This window comes from Aedes aegypti, chromosome 3, assembly GCF_002204515.2.
Source record: "Aedes aegypti strain LVP_AGWG chromosome 3, AaegL5.0 Primary Assembly, whole genome shotgun sequence".
NCBI lineage: Eukaryota > Metazoa > Arthropoda > Insecta > Diptera > Culicidae > Aedes > Aedes aegypti.
Genome location: NC_035109.1, coordinates 139,237,847 through 139,258,343, shown reverse-complemented (window position 1 = coordinate 139,258,343; position 20,497 = coordinate 139,237,847). Strand labels below are relative to the sequence as shown.

General features: G+C 39.9%; 1 protein-coding gene across 4 annotated transcripts in view; it reads right to left on the bottom strand.

The window, feature by feature from the left end:
- The window catches only part of LOC5567265, a 437,455-nt gene that overhangs the window by 140,818 nt on the left and 276,140 nt on the right, over positions 1–20,497 (bottom strand). For all 4 annotated transcript variants that reach the window (XM_021849478.1, XM_021849479.1, XM_021849480.1 and 1 more), the window contains exon 5: positions 1,707–2,148. In XM_021849478.1, coding sequence (XP_021705170.1) covers positions 1,707–2,148 — 442 coding nt within the window. The remainder of the gene's footprint in view (positions 1–1,706; positions 2,149–20,497) is intronic.

Below are 20,497 nucleotides of genomic sequence, written 5' to 3'. Positions count from 1 at the left end.
TTTTCGAAAACGTTCTCTTAATTAAATGAAAGCTTTGATTTTGATTGATAATCGAATGATCGAGATGATGTAAACTCAATATTTCAATGAGATTAAAATTACTGATGTTCCATAGGGACATAGGTAGATCTATCCAGATTCACATCATCGAGCAGTAAAGAGTCGATTGTAACCATTCCTCTTCCACGTCGTGCTCGATGGACACCTCCGGGAAATTTGCCATGAAAAGAAACCAGTCTCAAATAGGTGCGCCGCAATCTTTCCTTGGATCCCTGCTCACAATTGTAGGAATGTCTCCGCTAAGAGTTGACAAAGGTGACGAAGGATAACACAGGAAGTGGCATCAATCGGTGGCGTCACAGCGATGGCAAACAGGAATGTAATTTGTTATGGAAGATTGACAGCACTGACCCAACATCGTCGTCTTTCTCGGTTACTCGGTTGTCCGTTCCAATCCAATGATGACAAAATTCTTCACGCTTTTGTCATTTCTACTTGGAGACTCTCTTCTTTCAGTGCACTTTCACTGTGGAAGAATGGATCCAAGGAAAGTGATACTGGATGGATAACGGTTCTTCGAATATTGTGATTGAGTACTGCGAATGATTTGAAGGAAATTACGAAGATATTCAATCAAATATTCACTCATGGAGTATTCGAAGCTTTGAACTGATTCGATTTACACTGAACAATACAATTCCAATCAACAAGTTGTTCATCTAGTCCATATCGAACCATAATAATCATACGGTTCAATTGTTGCTGATTAGCCCCTTCTTTATCAACATACATAACCCACCCACTATCATGATGCTTTCAAAGTGTGACCGAGTTTGTCATGGCGTGTCAATGAAGTTTATGGAACCCCTTTCCATAATATGTGAGCTGCCCAGTCGATTGGACTGGTTATGGCTAGAACATAGACGGACGCGGTCAAAGTCAGCGAGGCGCAAAATTTTACAAAGCGGAAGGAAATTGGGGTTTTCGGTGGAATCGCTCACGCATGGCGCTACGGTTTGTTATGTTTTGTCGTCGTACCGAGTGATTCTGGATATGGTGATGTGATAGACTCTATCAGATAGAGAATCATGACGTAGTAGAACAATCATAATGAAAAGGGGATGAGATGGAAGCTTAGCAATCAACGCACTTCGTTGTTTGACCGTACTTCCGATCTGGATGTAATAAATATAATGAGGGACGTGAGTTAGAACGGAAATATGGCTCATTTCGAAGCATTTCCAGCTGAAAATGCAAATTGCGTAGTTGCGATCTTTTTTTTTTTTTGAGTTGAATTAAACTATGCGGTTGCTTTTGTTGTTTTACACATACTACTGATAGTAGTCTGTCCTATTCGTCGTCTTCTTCTTCTTGGAATTACGTCCTTACTGGGACAAATAAATTCTGCGATAATTGTTCCATGTTGGTCCTTAATAAACTTTGCATACAAAATCTTTTGCGTTGATTACGCGTGGCATGAATATTTTATTTGGAACGATATAAATATTATAGAAATGGAGCTAATAATTGAATAATTCTTTATAATAAATCCACTTGGTCCTCTAAGAAGTAAAATATGAGAAAAACCCTTCCATTAAGTAAGCTCATTATTCATATCCCCCTCACAAGAAGTCCACTCTAATCCAATAAACCCCATCGGAAAGGAGTGAAACCATTAGTCCTAAAGCATAAATATTTACACCTACCTTCGTCATGCAACTGCTTGGCGGCACATTCCGCACACTCGGCACATTCGGTACAAACGGTCTGCTGCTGTTGCTGTTGTTGAGGTGTTTGTCCTGCCCCACCACTACCGGCAGCAGCACTTCCTACACTTCCTCCCCCTCCGCCGGCACCACCAGCACTTCCTCCACTGACACCAGTGGTGCCAGTTTGGGAGGTCTGAGTTCCGCCGCCCGTTTGTTGTCCCTGCTGACCGGCAGCAGCCCGAGCGGCCAACATGGCCGCCCGTTGCTGCTGAAGCCGCTGGATAACTTGGAGCTGCTGAATGTGTTGTGCACCGAAGACGTGGCCACCGAGGGCGCCGCCGAGCGCATTGTCCAACAGCCCACTGCCGTCCTTGTAGCCCTCGGGAGGGCTCAGCGTGGCCTGATCGACAAACTCGATGGGTGGAGCAAACTTGGGACTCTGCGGAAGAAAAGAAAGAAGCAGAACAGGAAAACAATTCGTTAGCAATATGATGGTTTTGGGCTGTGAAGCGAGGCGACGTGGCGGCCGGTGACAAATTAACGTGACTGGGAAAGCGTGACAAACGGCTCGGATTCGTACCGATGATGTCGTTCCTGAAGGGTAAAATGGTTCAGAATGCTCTTAGTTTTATGAGAAGCTTGTAGTGTAATAAAGTAGTTTATTTTTTTTATCGCAGAGTCATATTTTTTTTTTTCAGAAAAACAGTTTCTTTAATAGTAAAATATTTATTTTTCTATTTAGTTTTTCTGTTTTATGTACCAAGGCAATTAGGGGCATAGCGATTTGTTCTTTGAGAATACGCATTTTTTTCTTCAAAACTTTATGAACCGTATTGTATATGACTATTTGACGGTATAGAAGATTTTTTTTGCTATTTTCGAGTTGAAAATTTTTCGATTTACCAGGGCATAGAGTATTATCGTACCTACTACACGACATACACAAATCAAATAGCATAGAAAGTTCACAGTTAATAACTTCTAAAGTGCGATTGCTTGAATTCGTATTGATTGGCAATTTTGGCCTAACCAGTTATTGTAACAAGATATTAGAATCCAAGAATTCTCAAAAATAAATTCCTCCAGCATTTCTTCCAGCTCCCAAATTTCACCAAGCATCTAGCAAGTATTCCTTCAAGGAAACCGACATAAAATTCCCAAAGATTATGCATGCAGTACTAGCCTGTTTGGAACATATCCCAAAATTTCTCCATAGTAATATGCATATAAACCTACATTTCTTTAGGCCACCTTTAAATCACCATCTAGAAAGCTGAAAATTTCACAGAACACTATTTTCTTACTAAGGATGGTAAGGAACATAAGGGAGATTAGATTCTCATACGTTTTTAAATTTTAAACCGCCCTAATGAGCAGCAGTTACAGCATCGTTTATATTCTTGGTATTACGCCACAACCCAAGCTCTTAGCTTAGTATTCTAGGAGTACTTCTACCATTATCAACCAAATGTTTGCTATGCCAAATCGGCCATTTTACATTCCTATTTGTGCACGATACATGAGCACGTTTATACTTCATGGTCTAGGATCCTGGATGGACTTGAAATCGAACTAAAATACCTTCAGAATGGCTTTACTCTATGGTCACAGAAGTTACCACAAAGCTAATGAAAGCTATTGCGAGCATTTTCAGGCTATTTATTTGTTCAAGTTTTGTACTAGAAATTGACCTCAATTGATTCACAATTATGGGACGACTGCAAAGCAATCGTATTTCAAAGGACACACTTTTGATCTTTGAAGCCCTCCACAATTACAAAAAAAGTCAGTTCACTTTTCACACAAACAATTTTAATTTTTTTATTTGATGGATTATGCCTATCGTCTATTATGCCTAATGTCCATCATGCCAAACATCTATTATGCCAAACGTCCATTATGCCTAACGTATTTATGCCTTACGTCGTGCACCCCCAATTAAAATACCAGGATCCACATTGGAGGTCCATGATCCACACTGAAATCCCAGGATCGACACTGAAATTCTGCGATCCACATTACAATCCCTGGGTCCACACTCAAAAAGCTCAGTAATAGCTAATTTTGATATGGACATCTAAAAATGATATTAACTTGATAGATATAATAGATAAAAGATCTGAAAATGATATCTAAAATTTACTCCTAGAATATCATTAGCATATCATATTTAGCTTTTGTAAGATCTAACCAATATCAGCGAGGTATTCATTTGATCTGCAAACATCAAATTTTGATATGGCTTAGAAGTTCCAGGAATAAAATTTAGATATTATCTTCAGATCTTTTATCTCTCATGTCAATCAAATCAATATCTCGATTTGATGTTCAGAACTTCGCTTCTGCTCGGGTTCCCTATCGTGTATTTTCCTCAGCTACGAATGAATTTTCAGCGAGCTTAAGATGGCCGACTGAAACGTGGATCATATATTTTATTTATTGATTTCATTGCAAAAACGACTGAAAACGAGCAAAATATGCTAAATTATTACTTATTATAGCAAGATAGACAATATTTGAACTGTACTATGATACTTGATAGTGTAAACATATTACATTTAAATCTGTTTTTAAAATGGTGTCACCAAAAGTTAATTATTTCCATAATATTTTTTTTTGTTTAATTGGAATATCAAGAGACTATAGTTCCATGAATGATGTAATATTACCAATGGAGTGATTTTACGTATTTCCTACCCGGTAAGTACCTTAATCCAACACCGCTAGTGCATAACGGCTCACCATAGTAGCATGTCCAAAAGAACTTGAAACAATTGAGAACCAGAGCCACAGGTCCAAAGCCCTGATAAAGGTGGATGGTTGTGATGGCTATGACCGTGGTCATCATGTAAAGAACAAGCGGACGATGCTGTGTCGTGTCAGCACCGATGAGGCAGCCCCTCTAGCACGATGTAGGTAGCGCAACCCTGGTGAGGTGGCCTATCAAAGACTTTTCACCAACCAAGAAAGGCAAAAGTAGAACAAACGGATTGATTTTACGGCAACAGACCCGGCAATGAATAAAGGACAACGATTGGAAAGTTGGATCTTGGAACGTGAGAACTTAAAATGAACCCGCGCGTGTTGGGCTCCTGGCTCGTGAACTGCGGAATGTCGGCGTGAACGTGGCAGCTATCCAGGAAATACGCTGGCCGAGAACCGGAGAACGCGAATTCCGAGCGGTGGACCCCATCGCCAACACTTCATTCAAGTACCATATCTACTACAGCGGTGGCGACAGAGCAGAACGTGGAGTTGGCTTCATAGTGATTGGGAAGCAGATGAAGCGAATAATTCGGCGGAAACCGGTAAGCGACCGAATCTGTATGTTGAGAATGGAGGGCAAGTTCTTCAACTACAGCCTAATCAGCATATATGTGCCAACGAACGATAAGCCCGATGACATGAAAGATGAGTTCTATGAGAGCCTGGATAAGGTCTACGGAGAGTGCCCAAAACAAGACGTCAAGATAGTCATCGGCAACGCAAATGCGCAGTTCAGGAAAGAAGATTTCTTCCGACCCGTCATTGGAACGGAAAGCCTTCATTCCGGTACCAATGATAATGGCCTGCGGCTAGTAACCTTCGCTGCTGCTAGAGGGATGTCAATCAGCAGTACATACTTCGCACGAAAGAATATCCGCAAACACACCTGGCGACACCCGAGGGGTGATGCCTGCTCCCAAATAGACCACGCGCTGGTTGATGGGCGACATTTCTCAGATGTCATTGATGTCAGGACCATTCGAGGCCCTAATATCGACTCGGATCATTATCTCGTTGTAGCTAAAATTCGGGCGCGGTTATCCAGCGTCACGAGTTCCGCAACACACAGAACGCTACGCTTCAATATACAACGCTTGTCGACTGATGGGGTAGCTGCGCAGTACCGTCAGCAACTAGACGAGCAGTTGGGAAGAATCAACGTTGCTGGCGACGTCGACAGCCTGTGGGACCCTATCCACGAAGCTGTGACAACAACGGCGTGGGAAGTGATCGGTACTGGTCAACGACGAAGACGAAACGACTGGTTCGATGAAGAGTGCCAGAGAGTGACAGATATGAAGAATGTCGCCAGAAGCCGTATGCTTGTGGCCGGTACCCGACAGAACAGAGAGCGGTACAGGGCAGTGAGAGCCGAAGAAAGGCGAATCCACCGCAGAAAGAAAAGGCAGCACGAAGAAAGTGTGGTAGCTGACGCACAAGAAAGCATGAACCGGAATGATATGCGGAGATTTTATGCAACGGTCAATGGTGCGCGGCACAATACCGTACCAGTGCCCGCCATGTTCAATGACCGAGAAGGGAATTTGCTGACCGATAAAACGGCGGTGGCTGCCAGGTGGAAGGAGCACTTTCAGCAATTGTTGAACGGTGAGAATGGAAATGTAGCGAGGAACAGGATGAACATAGATGATGACGATCAAGCTGTGGACCCACCGACCATAGAAGAGGTTAAAAAGGCTATCAGCGAGCTGAAGAACTGAAAGGCTGCTGGGAAGGACGAGATCCCGGTCGAGCTTCTCAAGCACGGAAGCGAGCAGCTTTACCAGTCGATCCACCGAGTACTTCTGAAGGTATGGGAGGACGAAGAATTGCCCACCGGCTGGTTGGATGGCCTCATCCGCCCTATCTACAAGAAAGGGCACAGACTGGAGTGTGCCAATTACAGAGGAATTACCCTGCTGAATTCTGTCGCGCATCCTGTTTAACAGACAGTGATTTCAAGGCGGCGTACGACTCAGTGAAAAGAAATGAGCTTTGACAGATAATGTCTGAAAATGGTTTTCCGGCGAAACTAATTTGGCTGATACGTGCTGCGCTGGATGGTTCGAAATCAAGTGTTCGGATCGCAGACGAGGTGTCAACCTCGTTCGTGACGTTAGACGGATTGAAGCAGGGAGACGCACTTTCGAATTAACTGTTCAACATTGCACTCGAGGGTGCTATTAGGAGATCTGGCGTGCAGAGAAATGGCACTATTATCACAAGGTCGCACATGCTCCTTGGCTTTGCGGACGATATAGACCTAATTGGAATCGATCGCAGGTCAGTGGAAGAGGCCTTCGTGCCTCTGAAGAAGGAGACAGCGAGGATAGGCCTGACCATTAATTCTACACAAAACGCAGTACATGGTTGCAGGTAGAGATAGAGTCAGGCATGGTGGTGTAGGTGCTGAGGTAGTGTTTGATGGGGATGTGTTTGAAGTTGTTAAAGAATTTGTTTACATTGGAACACTTGTGACATGTAACAACGACGTTTCCCGCGAAGTGAAAGGACGCGTTGCGGCTGCGAATAGGGCCTTTTACGGACTACGTAACCAGCTTAGGTCTCGCAGCTTGCAAACGGAAACAAAATTCGCCCTGTATAAACCATTGATTTTTCCGGTGCTCTCTGCGGGCACGAAGCGTGGACGTTGAAAGAGTCAGACCGGAAAGCTCTCGGTGTTTTCGAGCGTAAAGTGCTGCGGACAATACTCGGTGGGAAACTCGAAAATGGTGTGTGGCGCAGACGCATGAATCACGAATTATATCAAGTGTACAAAGATGCGAATATTATCAAGCGTGTAAAATACGGCAGACTTTAGTGTGCTGGTCACTTAGTGCGAATGTCGGAAGAAAGAATTGCGAAAATAATATTCAGCAGGGAACCAGATAGAGGTCGGCGGCTTCGGGGAAGGCCACAAATACGCTGGCTGTACGCAGTGGAAGAGGACCTGGCGACCCTAAACGTTCAGGGCAACTAGAGAAGTTTCGCCCAAGACCGACGAAGATGGAGCTCTACAATACGCCCGACAATGGCGTGATGCTATGCTGTAGCCATCAAGGTATCACGGTAGGTAAGTACCTTAATCCGGGATAACATTGATCAGTTTTTGGATATTTCTTAAACATTTCATTCGAAAATGCAAATGTTGCGAGTTTTATATTTTAAAAACATGTACTGCCACCCATAACTTGTAACTATACATTTAATTATGTTTTTTTGAAAGATTTAAGCATGTTAAAAAAAAGCTGGTATGGGGTAACCAACCCCCCCGCGAAGTGACAGATAACGCAATTTTCACGTACCTACTTGCAACGTAAACAATGGGGCCATCCACCGCTGCCGGCACAATTTTTCACTATGGCAGATCGGAATTTTGTTTCGTTGTTGACGGGTACAAAACAACGAATGGAATGAAATGAAATAAGGGCGAGTCTGATATTTTCGTCTGCCAATGGAAATAAATTTAGTAAAATCACCAAGTTTAAGCACCAAATGAAGTATAGAACGCACCAATTCATTCGGTGAAACCATTAAATTCAAATGACCTGTTAGTGCTCTGTTTTGCGGGAAAGTAATCCTTACTTACAATACAGCCTAACTGATTTGTGGATCGCTTTTATGCCCTCGAAAGAAAGCGCCGTAACATAAAATAAAAAAAGATATGGTGGGCCTCGTGGCCGTGCGGTTAGTGTTGTCAGGCATTTAAGCGCATCGTGTCATGGGGTGTGGGTTCGATACCCGCTTCAGCCGTTGAAACTTTTCGTCAGGAATATTTCTCGGCTGTGCCACTGTCTAGTGTTCATTGTCTAGTGTAAAGTTTACAGTCCATGCAGCTAAATGGCTGCAGACGGTGTCCTTGTCTTTTTTTTATTTAACGATCAACGCTCCGTCATCGTAATCATCTTCATCATCGAAACTTCAAAAGCAGTTTTTTCTGTTTAAAACTAAAAATTATTCGATGAAAATGTGTTCACTGTGTTTCGGTTGGAGAATAGAATACAGTGAACACATTTTCCTGTACAATTTCTTGATTTTGAACGAAAAAACTGCTTTTGAAAATTCCGAAATCAATGACGGATCCTGCCCCCTTAAGATCGAATCAAGTCGAAAAGTGATAATTTTTTATTTGCAGTTTTTTTTTCTATGCGGTTTAGAACACTCACCACCAGAGGTCCAAGTTTCAATCAACTAAGCCTATGAACTAATATACGATGACGTCATGCTGCAAATTTCAGCGAGAAGAAAACCTTTACTGCGGCGATGTATACAGAAAAAATAAACGATTTCGTTGCACATTCATCCACGCATTGTTCATCCGGTGACAAGGATGGAAATCTAGTGATCATGATAAAACAAATGATGCATCGTGGTTGTTCTTTATCATGCCATCATAGCAACAACGATGAACCCTTAGTCGTCAAGCCATCATAACAAACTCCGCTCCGCGAAAAATGAATCGATCGGCCTGTGAGCTGACGATCAATTGTTCGCGAATCAAAGTCATAATTTTAGAGGATTTTTCTGATTGTACTCCACGATTTGTTTCCTAGCTTGTCGTTTTTAATCTGAAATTCAATCGTGCATGGTATCTGAGAAAGTTTATCCGTGAAGTTTAAATTAATTCGCATTAATTGCAACTTGTTACAATATCCGACAAACCCTTTGTTGATAAATCTATGATTAGCGCGCGTGGTGAGATGCTGAAATCATGTTGCTGCAAGAGCGATGGCCCTCTTGGACCATTCAAATACCATGTTGTTTGTCGTTGGAGCTGATTTTTTTTCCATCCTTGTCCGGTGAACATTCGTGTTGGCGCTTAATGCTCTTCACGTGTTTCGACCAAGTGTCGAAACTCTTGGACTGAGTAAATTTAGTGCTCCGGTGGGTAAGCGACCCAAGTCAAACGTCAGATCACTAGATCCCTTTTTTGTAAAAGTGGGATAATTTTTGATGATAAGCTTATCTGATTGAAACCTAGACATCTGGTGGTGAGTATGAGAAAAAAAGTGTTCAAATTCGCAAAAGAAAATGAACTGCGAGTTGATATGATCTCAGATTGATTTCAAGCTTATAACTACACACTTAATTTTTATTTCGTTGTTCGGTAAACATTCTTACCGAAAACAAACTGTAAATCAATAACCAACTGGAGTTTCGGTATTGCTAACGAGCTTTACCGAACAAACTTGAAAAAAATAGGAAAGTCATAAAAATATTTATCTTTTTTTACCGAAATCGTCATTTCGTTCTACCGAAAAACTGTACACCGTCCAGATTCACTGTAGACTGTAAACTTTTACCGTACTTCAGTACCAGGACTACAAGGGTTACCGAGCAAATGGTAATTTGTTCCAAACACCAAATATGCCGCCATACTTGTTTCGAAATGCAAAACGACGCGTTTGGATTGTTTCCGATACTTTTAAAATTGTGTGTTCGGGATGATAGACACCGTTTTTTAAAAACTAATTAAGATGATCAAGATCAGCGTTTGGTTCTTCGTAAGTATGATAAGTAGATTTCCTTGGAGTTTTAATTAAAGAGCTGTATTTTAGGATGGACTTTGATGTTTCGTTGTGGGATACAATTACCAATTCACATTTCGGATTACAACGTCCTATCGCGCACATTCGGAAACATGTAGTAATCCTGCCCATACGTACATTTATTGTACTTCTGAACTTCTGACGGTAGAATAGTAAACTGAATATCCATCATTTTATACACGAAGTGAACACGAGAACCCAAAATAAATGAATATCATCAATATGAATTTGCTTTTTTATCTTTTTTTAATCATCTGGAATGAAATTCCAACTGCCTGCTGATATTAACAATACGTTCGGTAATTAATTTTATAATCTGCTCGGTAATCGATAACGAACAGTTTGTAATATTTTGACAGCTGTGTTTTGATTTATATTACTGATCGTTCGGTGATTCTTAACTTTACTGAATGCATTACTGAGCGCTCAGCGGTTTTTATTTCTTTAAAAAATTACCGGAGTCGGTGATATTTTCTAAGTGTGTACAGTCGATTTCCCATAATTTAATGATCATCAAAAATATCTAAGGGATGATTTAAATATTTCGTAACGAAGAAATTTGCCAATTTAAACGCCCTCCCTCCCTGAAGTAACAGGTTTTGTATGGAAAATTTCAATTTATTGTATGGACCGTAACACTACAAAGTACCCCTTACCTCCCCCTGTTGTGTTACTAATGTTTGAACGATCCCTAACAAATTTGTCTTGCTTTGAATTGCCAAGTGGTCAAATAATAATTTCGTAAGCAAAGGATCGGTTACTAAAAGCAACTTATAGCATGCGGACCACATCACACCACTATTCAAAACTCGCTCGTGGGCCATACAAAATCTTCCCGATGACCGTACAAATCCTTTCAGAGAATCGCTATTTGGTGATCACTTGTTTCTAATGATATTACAAATGCCAAACAAAAATTGTAAAACTGTTTTTATGTCTATCAAGCATAATTCTAGTTTACGCTCTATTTTGAGCACACTCCATGATTTCATTGAGTTTGACAGTACCACGGACCAAAATTTTTCGGTACACTGACGTTGTACTGCAGCTGTCATGGTGCTCCCGGGTTGGGGGTAACATTGATCACCTAGTAAACAACTTATGTCAGACATGAATCTTCTGTAGTGTCATCTGTAACCATTGAAGTCATTGTTTCGCAAACTTGACAAATTTATGCATAAAGTTAACACAATGTTCGCAAAAATCTTAACTTGCATTAGCTTATTAATATGAGAAAGAGAAATAACATTCATGCTTTGGAAATGTTTCATTAATGAATGATGATACAAACTTATTACGACATGAGTCATTCCGATCAATGTTTCCCCGCTGATCAATGATACCCCGGATAACGGTACTGTGAATATTATTTAGTTCATTAAACTGTAAACGGTAATATTAAAAAAAAAAAATACTAATTGGACTTTAACACTTCACTTCACTTTTGCAAAAGAAAAAAATTAAATACTAAAATCACTAGTAAGACGAGCAAATACCTTTAAACTCTAAAATATTACAGATAGGACTATTTCGTCTGAGACTTACAGACTTCTTCAGTGTCGAATGCTTGACTTGTTCATATAAAAAACATTTTGAACCACTCTACCCTATCTGTACGAACTAGAGATAGCACGTGTTCAATCGACAGACAGGAAGATTGGTCGTTACGGCAAATTGGGATTGGGCGCGACTTCCTCTTTCTCTATCGTGAACTATGTGCTCGAAGGCGACGCCACCGTTCAGGTTGCTGAATACGTTGACTGACGTGAGTCGGTCGTGAGTGCTGCTGGAAGAACTTTTATTTTCGATACACCTAGTCGTGTTTACTCAGGTGAATATAATATGGGGGAATTAAAGAAATCACGCGTACAGAGTAGTTGGACCGGAGAAATGATTGCGAAGTAAGATGTGAAAGACTCGTCTTCTGGTAACTTAGATTATTGTTTGGTTCTTATTTTAAAACACAGGAGTTTATGGGCTGATTTCTTATCTATATTCATGAAATCCTCAGATAGGATCGAATCAAAATTCGTTACACGTCATTGTTGATGAGTGCGTCAAATTTACTTGTCGGAATCCGCCCCTTTCTTTCTTGTATTTATGACTTTTAAGGTTTATTTTTTGTCTCCGATTCGGTTAAAGCTACGAAACAAATCACACCAAAGTATATTTTAGAACATGTCTTACATATTCGCAGAGAAAAGCAAGGTAACTTGTCACATAAATCATTAGGAGAAAAGATGCTGCGCAATTTTCCGATAATTGATAAGCAAACAACTTAACAGCTTGTTTTTTCATTCAAACTTGAGCATTATAAACTTTTGCACCCAAACAGATTGTCACAATCTCAAGACGGTCGTCTTAATGTAACGAAAATTTATCACGCTCGTGTCTCGTTCAATTTCGCTCCACCAATCTGGTCTATGACCTTTAGGCGGTCACTTTTGAGAACGCAGCCCGCAGCCCACGTTTATTTGCCACCCATGTTTTCTACCCCGGGACAAAAACTTCTAACATTAATTGTTCAATAAACAATGAAATTCATTCTTGTCGTTTCCCACAACGGCATCGAGTTTCGTTTCGACTGGCATTCCGGTTCTGTGATTCACCACTACACCCCGAAAACACCGGTAGGTAGCTGGAAATGAAAGAAGCCAAGAAAAGAAACCGAGAGCGCATTTCACGGGAAACTTTTCAAATTCCGAAATTTATGCTGTTTTGCTTTTAGCTCGGTTTTTCCTGGCACCTTTTTTGCAGCGCAAGTTACCTTGTTGGTCGTAGGGGAAGATGGAGTCAAGAGTGTCATTTTAGATTTTTTGCAGATTTTCTGTTATGAATTGTCTAATTCAGAGAAAACTTAAATAATTTTCTTTAAAAATTGTGCAACGATTACTTATTAGCAAGAATTGTGAAAGTAATGGTAAACTCAATAAGGGGTTTGATCTACTTCGTCACATGCGCTATTTTTCGTCGTATTAAACTTGAAATGTTCCATTACGACGGATATTCGAACTTACCCACAATATAGAGCTATAATATAAAGCTGTTACGATTCGTACACTTGTACACCAAAGGTGCAATAAAACTACCGTATTTCAATGAGTAACTTCAGTTCAATTATCTACTTTGCCCTTATTCACCGAAATCGCATGGACGAAGTAATATTGCTGTGTGCGTTTGAAACGCAAATATCAAATGCGGGAACACCAAACACGGTAAGATTTTTCACAAAGAAGGCTAAGTCAAAGTTTGATTTTCTTTGCTAGGTTGACGGTGATATGGATCATGGTTGCTAAGTATCCTTTGATTGCTTTGTGTGACCGCATTTGAAGCTCAGTTAGACAAGATTTGCACGTCAAACGCAAATAGCAATACCGAGCGAAATCTGATTAGCGATCGGTTGAACCACATATATGACTAACTTCACCGGGCACTTATTTACACTATGAAAACCTTTGCACATCTTAACTGAAGGATTTCATTCCAATCTCACACCATAAAACTTGTATAATTCACGAAATTTTAGGAAATTCCCTCAGCGACAGCATATAATTGAGAACGTAAACAACGTTTTTCATCCGTCCGGACTGAGAAAAACACTTATGCATATCAATGTGTGCGTGATGTTTGTGATTGTTTTCATTGTATATTGAGTCAATATGATTTTTTTCGGTCTAAAAAGTAATTTTTCTTAAATATTTGGGCTTAATTTTGATGGGAATAATGAACTTTAAGTGAAATGCTCATATTTCATCATGCTATGGGTATGGAGAGGGATTCCCGGAGATCTAAATAATCTAGTTAAACATTTCATTGTAAGGTTAAATGTTGTATTTTAACCACTCACTATATCACAGTGAGCCGTCATGCAGCCCACAGACGCTCAGACGGTTTGACCAACTTTAACTCCGCCCCCCAAGTTAGTCAAACCGATTTATGTTGATGCAACCGTTTGGCCGACTGTCAATGTTCGTTTCAGCAACACGATATTTCTTCGCATGTTTTGAATGATCTCTGCAGGTCTAATGAATAGGGTGTAGTGCTACTTGGGCATGGGAGGTTTTTTTTTGACCCAATTGTCTGAAATTTTTTAATCAGAAGCTTCAATACGACGCTTATACATGAGCTTAGTAGCTTTCAAAAATCCCCTTTGCCGAATTGAATCAAAAGTGCCAAGAATTGGATCCGGCCTCCAATGTGATTGTCATGTTTTTTTTCGATTTCTGTGGCTGTGAGGGAGAATATTTCTACAATTTTTAGGCAATAATCATAGTAAGAAAGAGTGAATCTTTCAAATTTATAATTTGCACGAAGTCGGGAATATTCTGAGCTGTCATCGATATGGAACGACTATGAGATTTTTTTTTTCAAACATTCCATCCACAATCTTTTAGTGGGTTCCTCTAGTTATTCTACTTTGAAATTTTTCCAGGAATCTATTGGACATACTAGGGATTGCAGTAGAAATTCTTCCTGGGATTCTACCAGGAATTTTATCAATAATTCCTTTAGATGTTTTTTCCACAGATTCAACCAGAAATTCCTCCGGGGAAAATCCTTCATCCATATCTTCAGGTGGCATTCTTTCAGAGATTCGTTTAAAGGTTCCTTTAGAAATTATTGAGGATTTCCTCCACTGATTCCTGCAAAGATCAATCTGAAAAATTCCTCAGGTAATTTCTACATTAATTCTTCAGTGCTAACTCCAATGCTGCCTCCAACAATTCGTGCAGAGATTGCTATAACAATTTCTTCAAAAAATTTTTCTGAAATTCCTCTAGAAGTTAGTTTTAAGGGTCCCGCGTTATCCAGGAATTACATCACGAATTATTTCAGAAACTTTTAAAGGGATTCCTCAAGAAATTCATCACCCGAAATTCCTTCAAGGATTTTATTAGAACTTTATTCAGGGCTTCCTCCTAGGGTTCCTCCATAAATTGCACAAGCAGTTGCTTCAGAAATTCCACCAGGAATTTCTTCAGCGATTTTTTTTAGTATTTTTTTATACAGATTCCTCCAGGAATTTACACGAAAACTTCCAGAGGGATATCTTTATTGATTCGTCTAATGCTTCCTTCAAGAATTCCACCAAAAAATCCTCCAAAGATTTTGTTTGAGAATTCGTCTTGTTTAGGAATTTCTTAACAGATTCTACCGGGATTTTTTTCTGCGATTCCACCGAGAATTCCTCACGAAATTTTTAAAGAGATTACTCAAACAATCTCTTCCAAGAAATTAATACACGAATTCCATCAAAAATTCCATTAAGAATTTCCACTAGGAATTGCTCATATTGAAAATATTCTAATGATTTTTTAGTGATTTCCTTAGGCATTCTTTCACAGGTTTCTCCAGAAAATTTTTCACCGATTTTCTCTTCAAATACCCTCAAAAATTGCTGCAGAAATTTACTCCAAGAACTCTTAGAATGAGTCTAGCCAGAATTTCTCAAAGAATTCGTCAAGCAGTTCCTCCAGGGATTCCACCAAGAATTTTTCAAAGAATTCCACCAGGAAGCCTTCAGGGATTCCGCGAGAAATACGGCAAAATAATTCATCAAACTTCCTACGCGAGATATTACCAGGAATTTTTTTAGAGATTCCACCTGAATTTTTTTTTTAAGGTTTCCCCAGGTTATGCTCCGGTGTTCTTCTAGAGAATCTTCAATAGATTCTTTTTTAAATTCCACTAGTGATTTTTTCGAAGATTCTTCCTAGTACCTCTGAAGCCACCCTACGAGGCATTCGTCCTCGGAAATTACTTCAATAATCTACCATAAATTTCTCCGAGGATTCCTAAGGGAATTTATCCTTCAATTCCTTCCAGTATTTCTTGAAGGATTTTTTCCAAGGAATCTACCAGGAATTGCCTTGAAGAATTTTTCAAAAACTCCTTTAAGGATTGCTTTAAAAGTTTTTTTTCTAAAATATATTGAGGAATCTCTCCAGGAAATCATCTGAGAATTTCTCAATTGATTTCTTTGGTGATACCTCCAAGAGTTTCTGAAGAAATTTCTTCATGGATTTTTTTTTCAGATGTTTTTAATCAAAATCTTTTAGGGCCACTTAAGGGATTCATTCTGAAGGCATTCAAAGCAATGTTTTGTTTGATCCTCTGAGTAAATATCAGTTAACTCCCTGGATGAATTCCTGATGATCCTGGAGAAACACCTTTGAAGAATTTTATGGTTGAACTTCTGGAAAATCTCTGGTAGATTTTTCTGGTGGTAATTCCAGCAAAACTCTGGTGATATTTCCAGTTTAAACCCTAGAAGAACTCCATGAGAAATTCCACAAAAAACTTCTCTCGCGAAAAATTACAGGTGAAATAATAAGGGAAGATACTGGTGAGGTATCTGAAGGAATTACTTACAGGAAATTGCGGTCAAATCGCAAAGGAAATTAGTTATTGGATCATTAAAGTTCATCTTGGCGGAATCCAAAGAAATCCCTGAAGGGATTCCTGTTTTGAATTCCAGGAGGAGCTCCTGATAGAGTCACTGGATGATATACTGGTGGATTCCCAAATTATACGTGAAAGTCTCATAAGAAATTTCTGGTAAAATCCCTGGAGGAATTCCTGAAAATCCTCGAGAGTCCTTGGAGATATTGTGGGAGGAATTTCTGAGAATTGATTCCTTTAGGAATTTCGAGAGGTATCCCTTGAATAAATCACTTGAAGAATTCTCTAGAGAAACCCCTGAAAGAAATTCGGGTAGAATTCCTTAATAAATTTCGGGAAAGAATTAATAATAATTTGCCTGATGGAACCCAGAATAACTGTAGAGGGAGTTTTGAAGGAATTTAAAAAAAAATCTGATAGAATCCGTAACAGAACTTCTGATGGAATCCCAGGAGGTTTATATAATGAAGTCTTAAAAGTTTTTCTAATGGAATCCATGAAAGAACTTCCGATGGAATCCCTGCAGAAACTTAACTTCTGATGAAATCCCTAGAGAAACTTCTGATGTAATCCTTGGAAAAACTTGTGATTCTTCTTCTTCTTCTTTCTGGCGTTACGTCCCAACTGGGACAAAGCCTGCTTCTCAGCTTAGTGTTTTTATGAGCACTTCCACAGTTATTAACTGAGAGCTTACTATGCCAATGACCATTTTTGCATGTGTATATCGTGTGGCAGGTACGAAGATACTCTATGCCCTGGGAAGTCGAGAAAATTTCCAACCCGAAAAGATCCTCGACCGGTGGGATTCGAACCCACGACCCTCAGCTTGGTCTTGCTGAATAGCTGCGCGTTTACCGCTACGGCTATCTGGGCCCCGATGTAATCCCTGGATTAATTCTTGATGGAATCATTAGAGAAACTCTTGATAGAATTCTTGTAGAAATTCCAGGTAGAACCTCTGGAGGAACTCATCTTGGAAACCATAGAGGAACTCCTGATAAAGTCCTTAGAAGAACTCCTGATGGAATCCCTCGGGAACTCCTGTTTAAAGGCTCAGGGGAACTTCCTACAGAAACTCTTGATCCCAGGAGAAATTCCAGGTGGAATGTCTAAAGAAAATTCTAATGAAACCTTCTGATGTAATCCCTGAAAGATCCAGGTGGAATCTCTGAAGAAACTACTGATATAATCTCTAGAGAAACTCCTGATGGAATTTCTAAAGAAAATCCTGTTAAAATTTCTGAAGACGTTAATGATGATTCCTGAAGGAATTTCTGATGGAATTCGGAAGAACTCCTGATGGAACCCTTGTAGGGATTCCTGAAGATGTTCTTGCAGGAACTCCAGATGAAATCATTGAAGGAACTCCTGATGAAATCTCTTGAAGAACCCTTTATGGAATCGGTATAAGAATTTCTAATGAAATCCCTTGAGGAATTTCTGATAAGAGTCCTGATGGAACACCTGATAGAATCTATAGAGGAACTCTTTATGATATTCCTAGCAGAAGTATTGATGAATTTCTCGAGGAACTCCTGATATGATCTCTAGAAGAACTCCTGATAGAATCTCTTGAAGAATTCCGGGTGAAATCTCAGATGGAATCCCTGGAGGAACTCCTGATGAAATGCTTGGAGGAAATCCTAGAGATATTGTTGAAGGAGCTCTTGATGGAAACAATGGAGGAAATTCTGATGAAATTCATAGAATAACTACTGATGGAATCCCTAGAGGAACCCCTGATAGAATTTGAATTTTATTAAATCTCTGGTTAAATTTCTGATGATATTGCTGTTAGTCATGATGGAATCTCTTGAGGAGTTCGATCTGCAATCGCTGAAGACACTCCTGATGGAATCCCAGGAGGAATTCCTAATGGAACCTTTAATAGAATCCCTAGAAAAACTCCTCACGATATCCCTAGAATGAACCCTGATGGAATTACTCGAGGAACTCCTGATAGAATTCTTGGGGGAATATCAGGTTGAATATCTAAGGAATTCTTAATGAATCCCTAGAATCCCTAGAAAAACTCTGATGAAAACCCTAAAAGTACTCCTGGTATAATCCTCATAGGAGCTACTGATAGAATACCTGTAGGAACTCCTAATGAAATCGTTGAAGGAATTCCTAAAGATATTTTTGAAAAAAATCCTGATGAAATCATGTGAGAAACTGCTAATGAAATTCTTAGAACAACTCCTGATGGAATCCCTAGAGGAACTCCTGATAGAATCTCTGGAAGAATTCCAGGTGGAAGCTCTGAAGGAACTGCTGATGCTGAACTCCTGATGAACTGCAGGTACTCATTTTGGAATTCCTTGAAGAGTTCCAGATGCAACCGCTGAAGGAACTCCTGATGGAATCTCTGGAGGAATTCCTGATGGAACTCCTGTAAAAATCCCTAGGGGAACTCGTTATGATATCCCTAGAAGGAATCCTAATGGAATTCTTCGAAGCATTCCTAAAATAATCTCTGAAGGATCTCCTGATACAATCTTTGGAGAAATTCCAGGTGGAATCTCTTAATGCACTCTTGGTGGATTCCCTGGAGGAACTCCTGCTGAAATCCACAGATGAGCTCTGATCGAAACCCTAAAGGTACTCCAAATAGAATCTCTAGAGAAACATCTGATGGAATCCGTAGGAACTCGTGATGGAGTCCTTGTATGAATCCCAAAGATATTCTTCAAAGAACTTCACACGAAATCATTGGAAGAACTCCTGGTAAAAGTCCTCATGGAATCCCTAGAGGAACTCCTGAGAGAATCTATGGAAGAATTCCAGGTGGAATTTCTGAAGAAACTGCTGATGGAATCCCTGGTTAATCATCTGATGGAATTGCTGGTACTCATGATGGAATCCCTTGAGATGTTTCAGGTGCAATCGCTGAAGGAACTCCTGATGGAATCCTTGGAGGAATACTCCTAGAAGGAATCCTGATGGAATTTCTCGAAAAATTCCTAATATAATCTCTGAAGTAACTCTTGATAGAATCTTTCGAGGAATTACAGGTGGAATCTCTTAAAGAATTCTTGATGGAATTCCAGAAGGAACTAATGATGAAATCCCTAGAAGAACTCTGATCGAAGCCCTAAAGGTACTCCTGATAGAATCCCTAGAGAAACACCTGGTGAAATCCGGAGGAACTCCTGATGTAGTCCTTGAAAGAATTCCTAAAGATAATCATGAAAGAACTCCAGATGAATTGGAGGAACTCTTGAAAATATCCCTTGAAGAACTCGTGATGGAAGCCTTTAAGGAACTTCTGATGAAATTCCAAGAAGAACTCCTGAGGAAACCCTTGAGGAACTACTGATGGAGTCCCTGGTTAAACTTCTGATGAAATTGCTGGTACTCACGATGGAGTCCCTTGAGAAGTTCCAGGTGCAATCGCTGAAGGAACTCTTGATGGAATCCCTGGAGAAATTCCCAGATAGAATTCTCCTGATAGAATCACCAGAGGAATTCCTTATGATACCCTAGAAGAAATCCTGATGGAATTCCTCGAGGAACTCCTGAAATAATCTCTGGAGGAACTCCTGATAAAAAATAGGTGAAATTTCTAAAGGAACTCCTGATGATATCCCCAAAAGCCCAAAAGGTACTCCTGATAGAATCTCTAGAGAAACACCTGATGGAATCCAGAGGAATTCCTGATTGAGTCCTTGTGAAAATTCCAAAGAATATTCTTGAAGAAACTCCAGATGAAGTCATTAGAGGAACTCCTGATCCTTGAAGAACTCCTGAAGGAATCCCTATAGGAACACCTGATGAAAGCCCTGGAGGAATTTCTGATAAGATTCCTGATAAAACTCCTAATTAAATCCCTAGAGGAGTCCCTAGAATTAATCCTGATGGAATTCCTTGAGGAACTCCTGACATAATCTCTGGAGGAACTCCTGATAAAATCCTTGTAGGAATTCCAGGTGGAATCTCTAAAGGAATTCTTGATGGAATCCCTGGAGGAACTCCTAGTAGAATACTTGGAGAAATTTCTAAAGATGTTCTTGAAGGAAATCCTGATGGAATCATTGGAGGAACTTCTGATGAAATCCCGAGGAGAACATC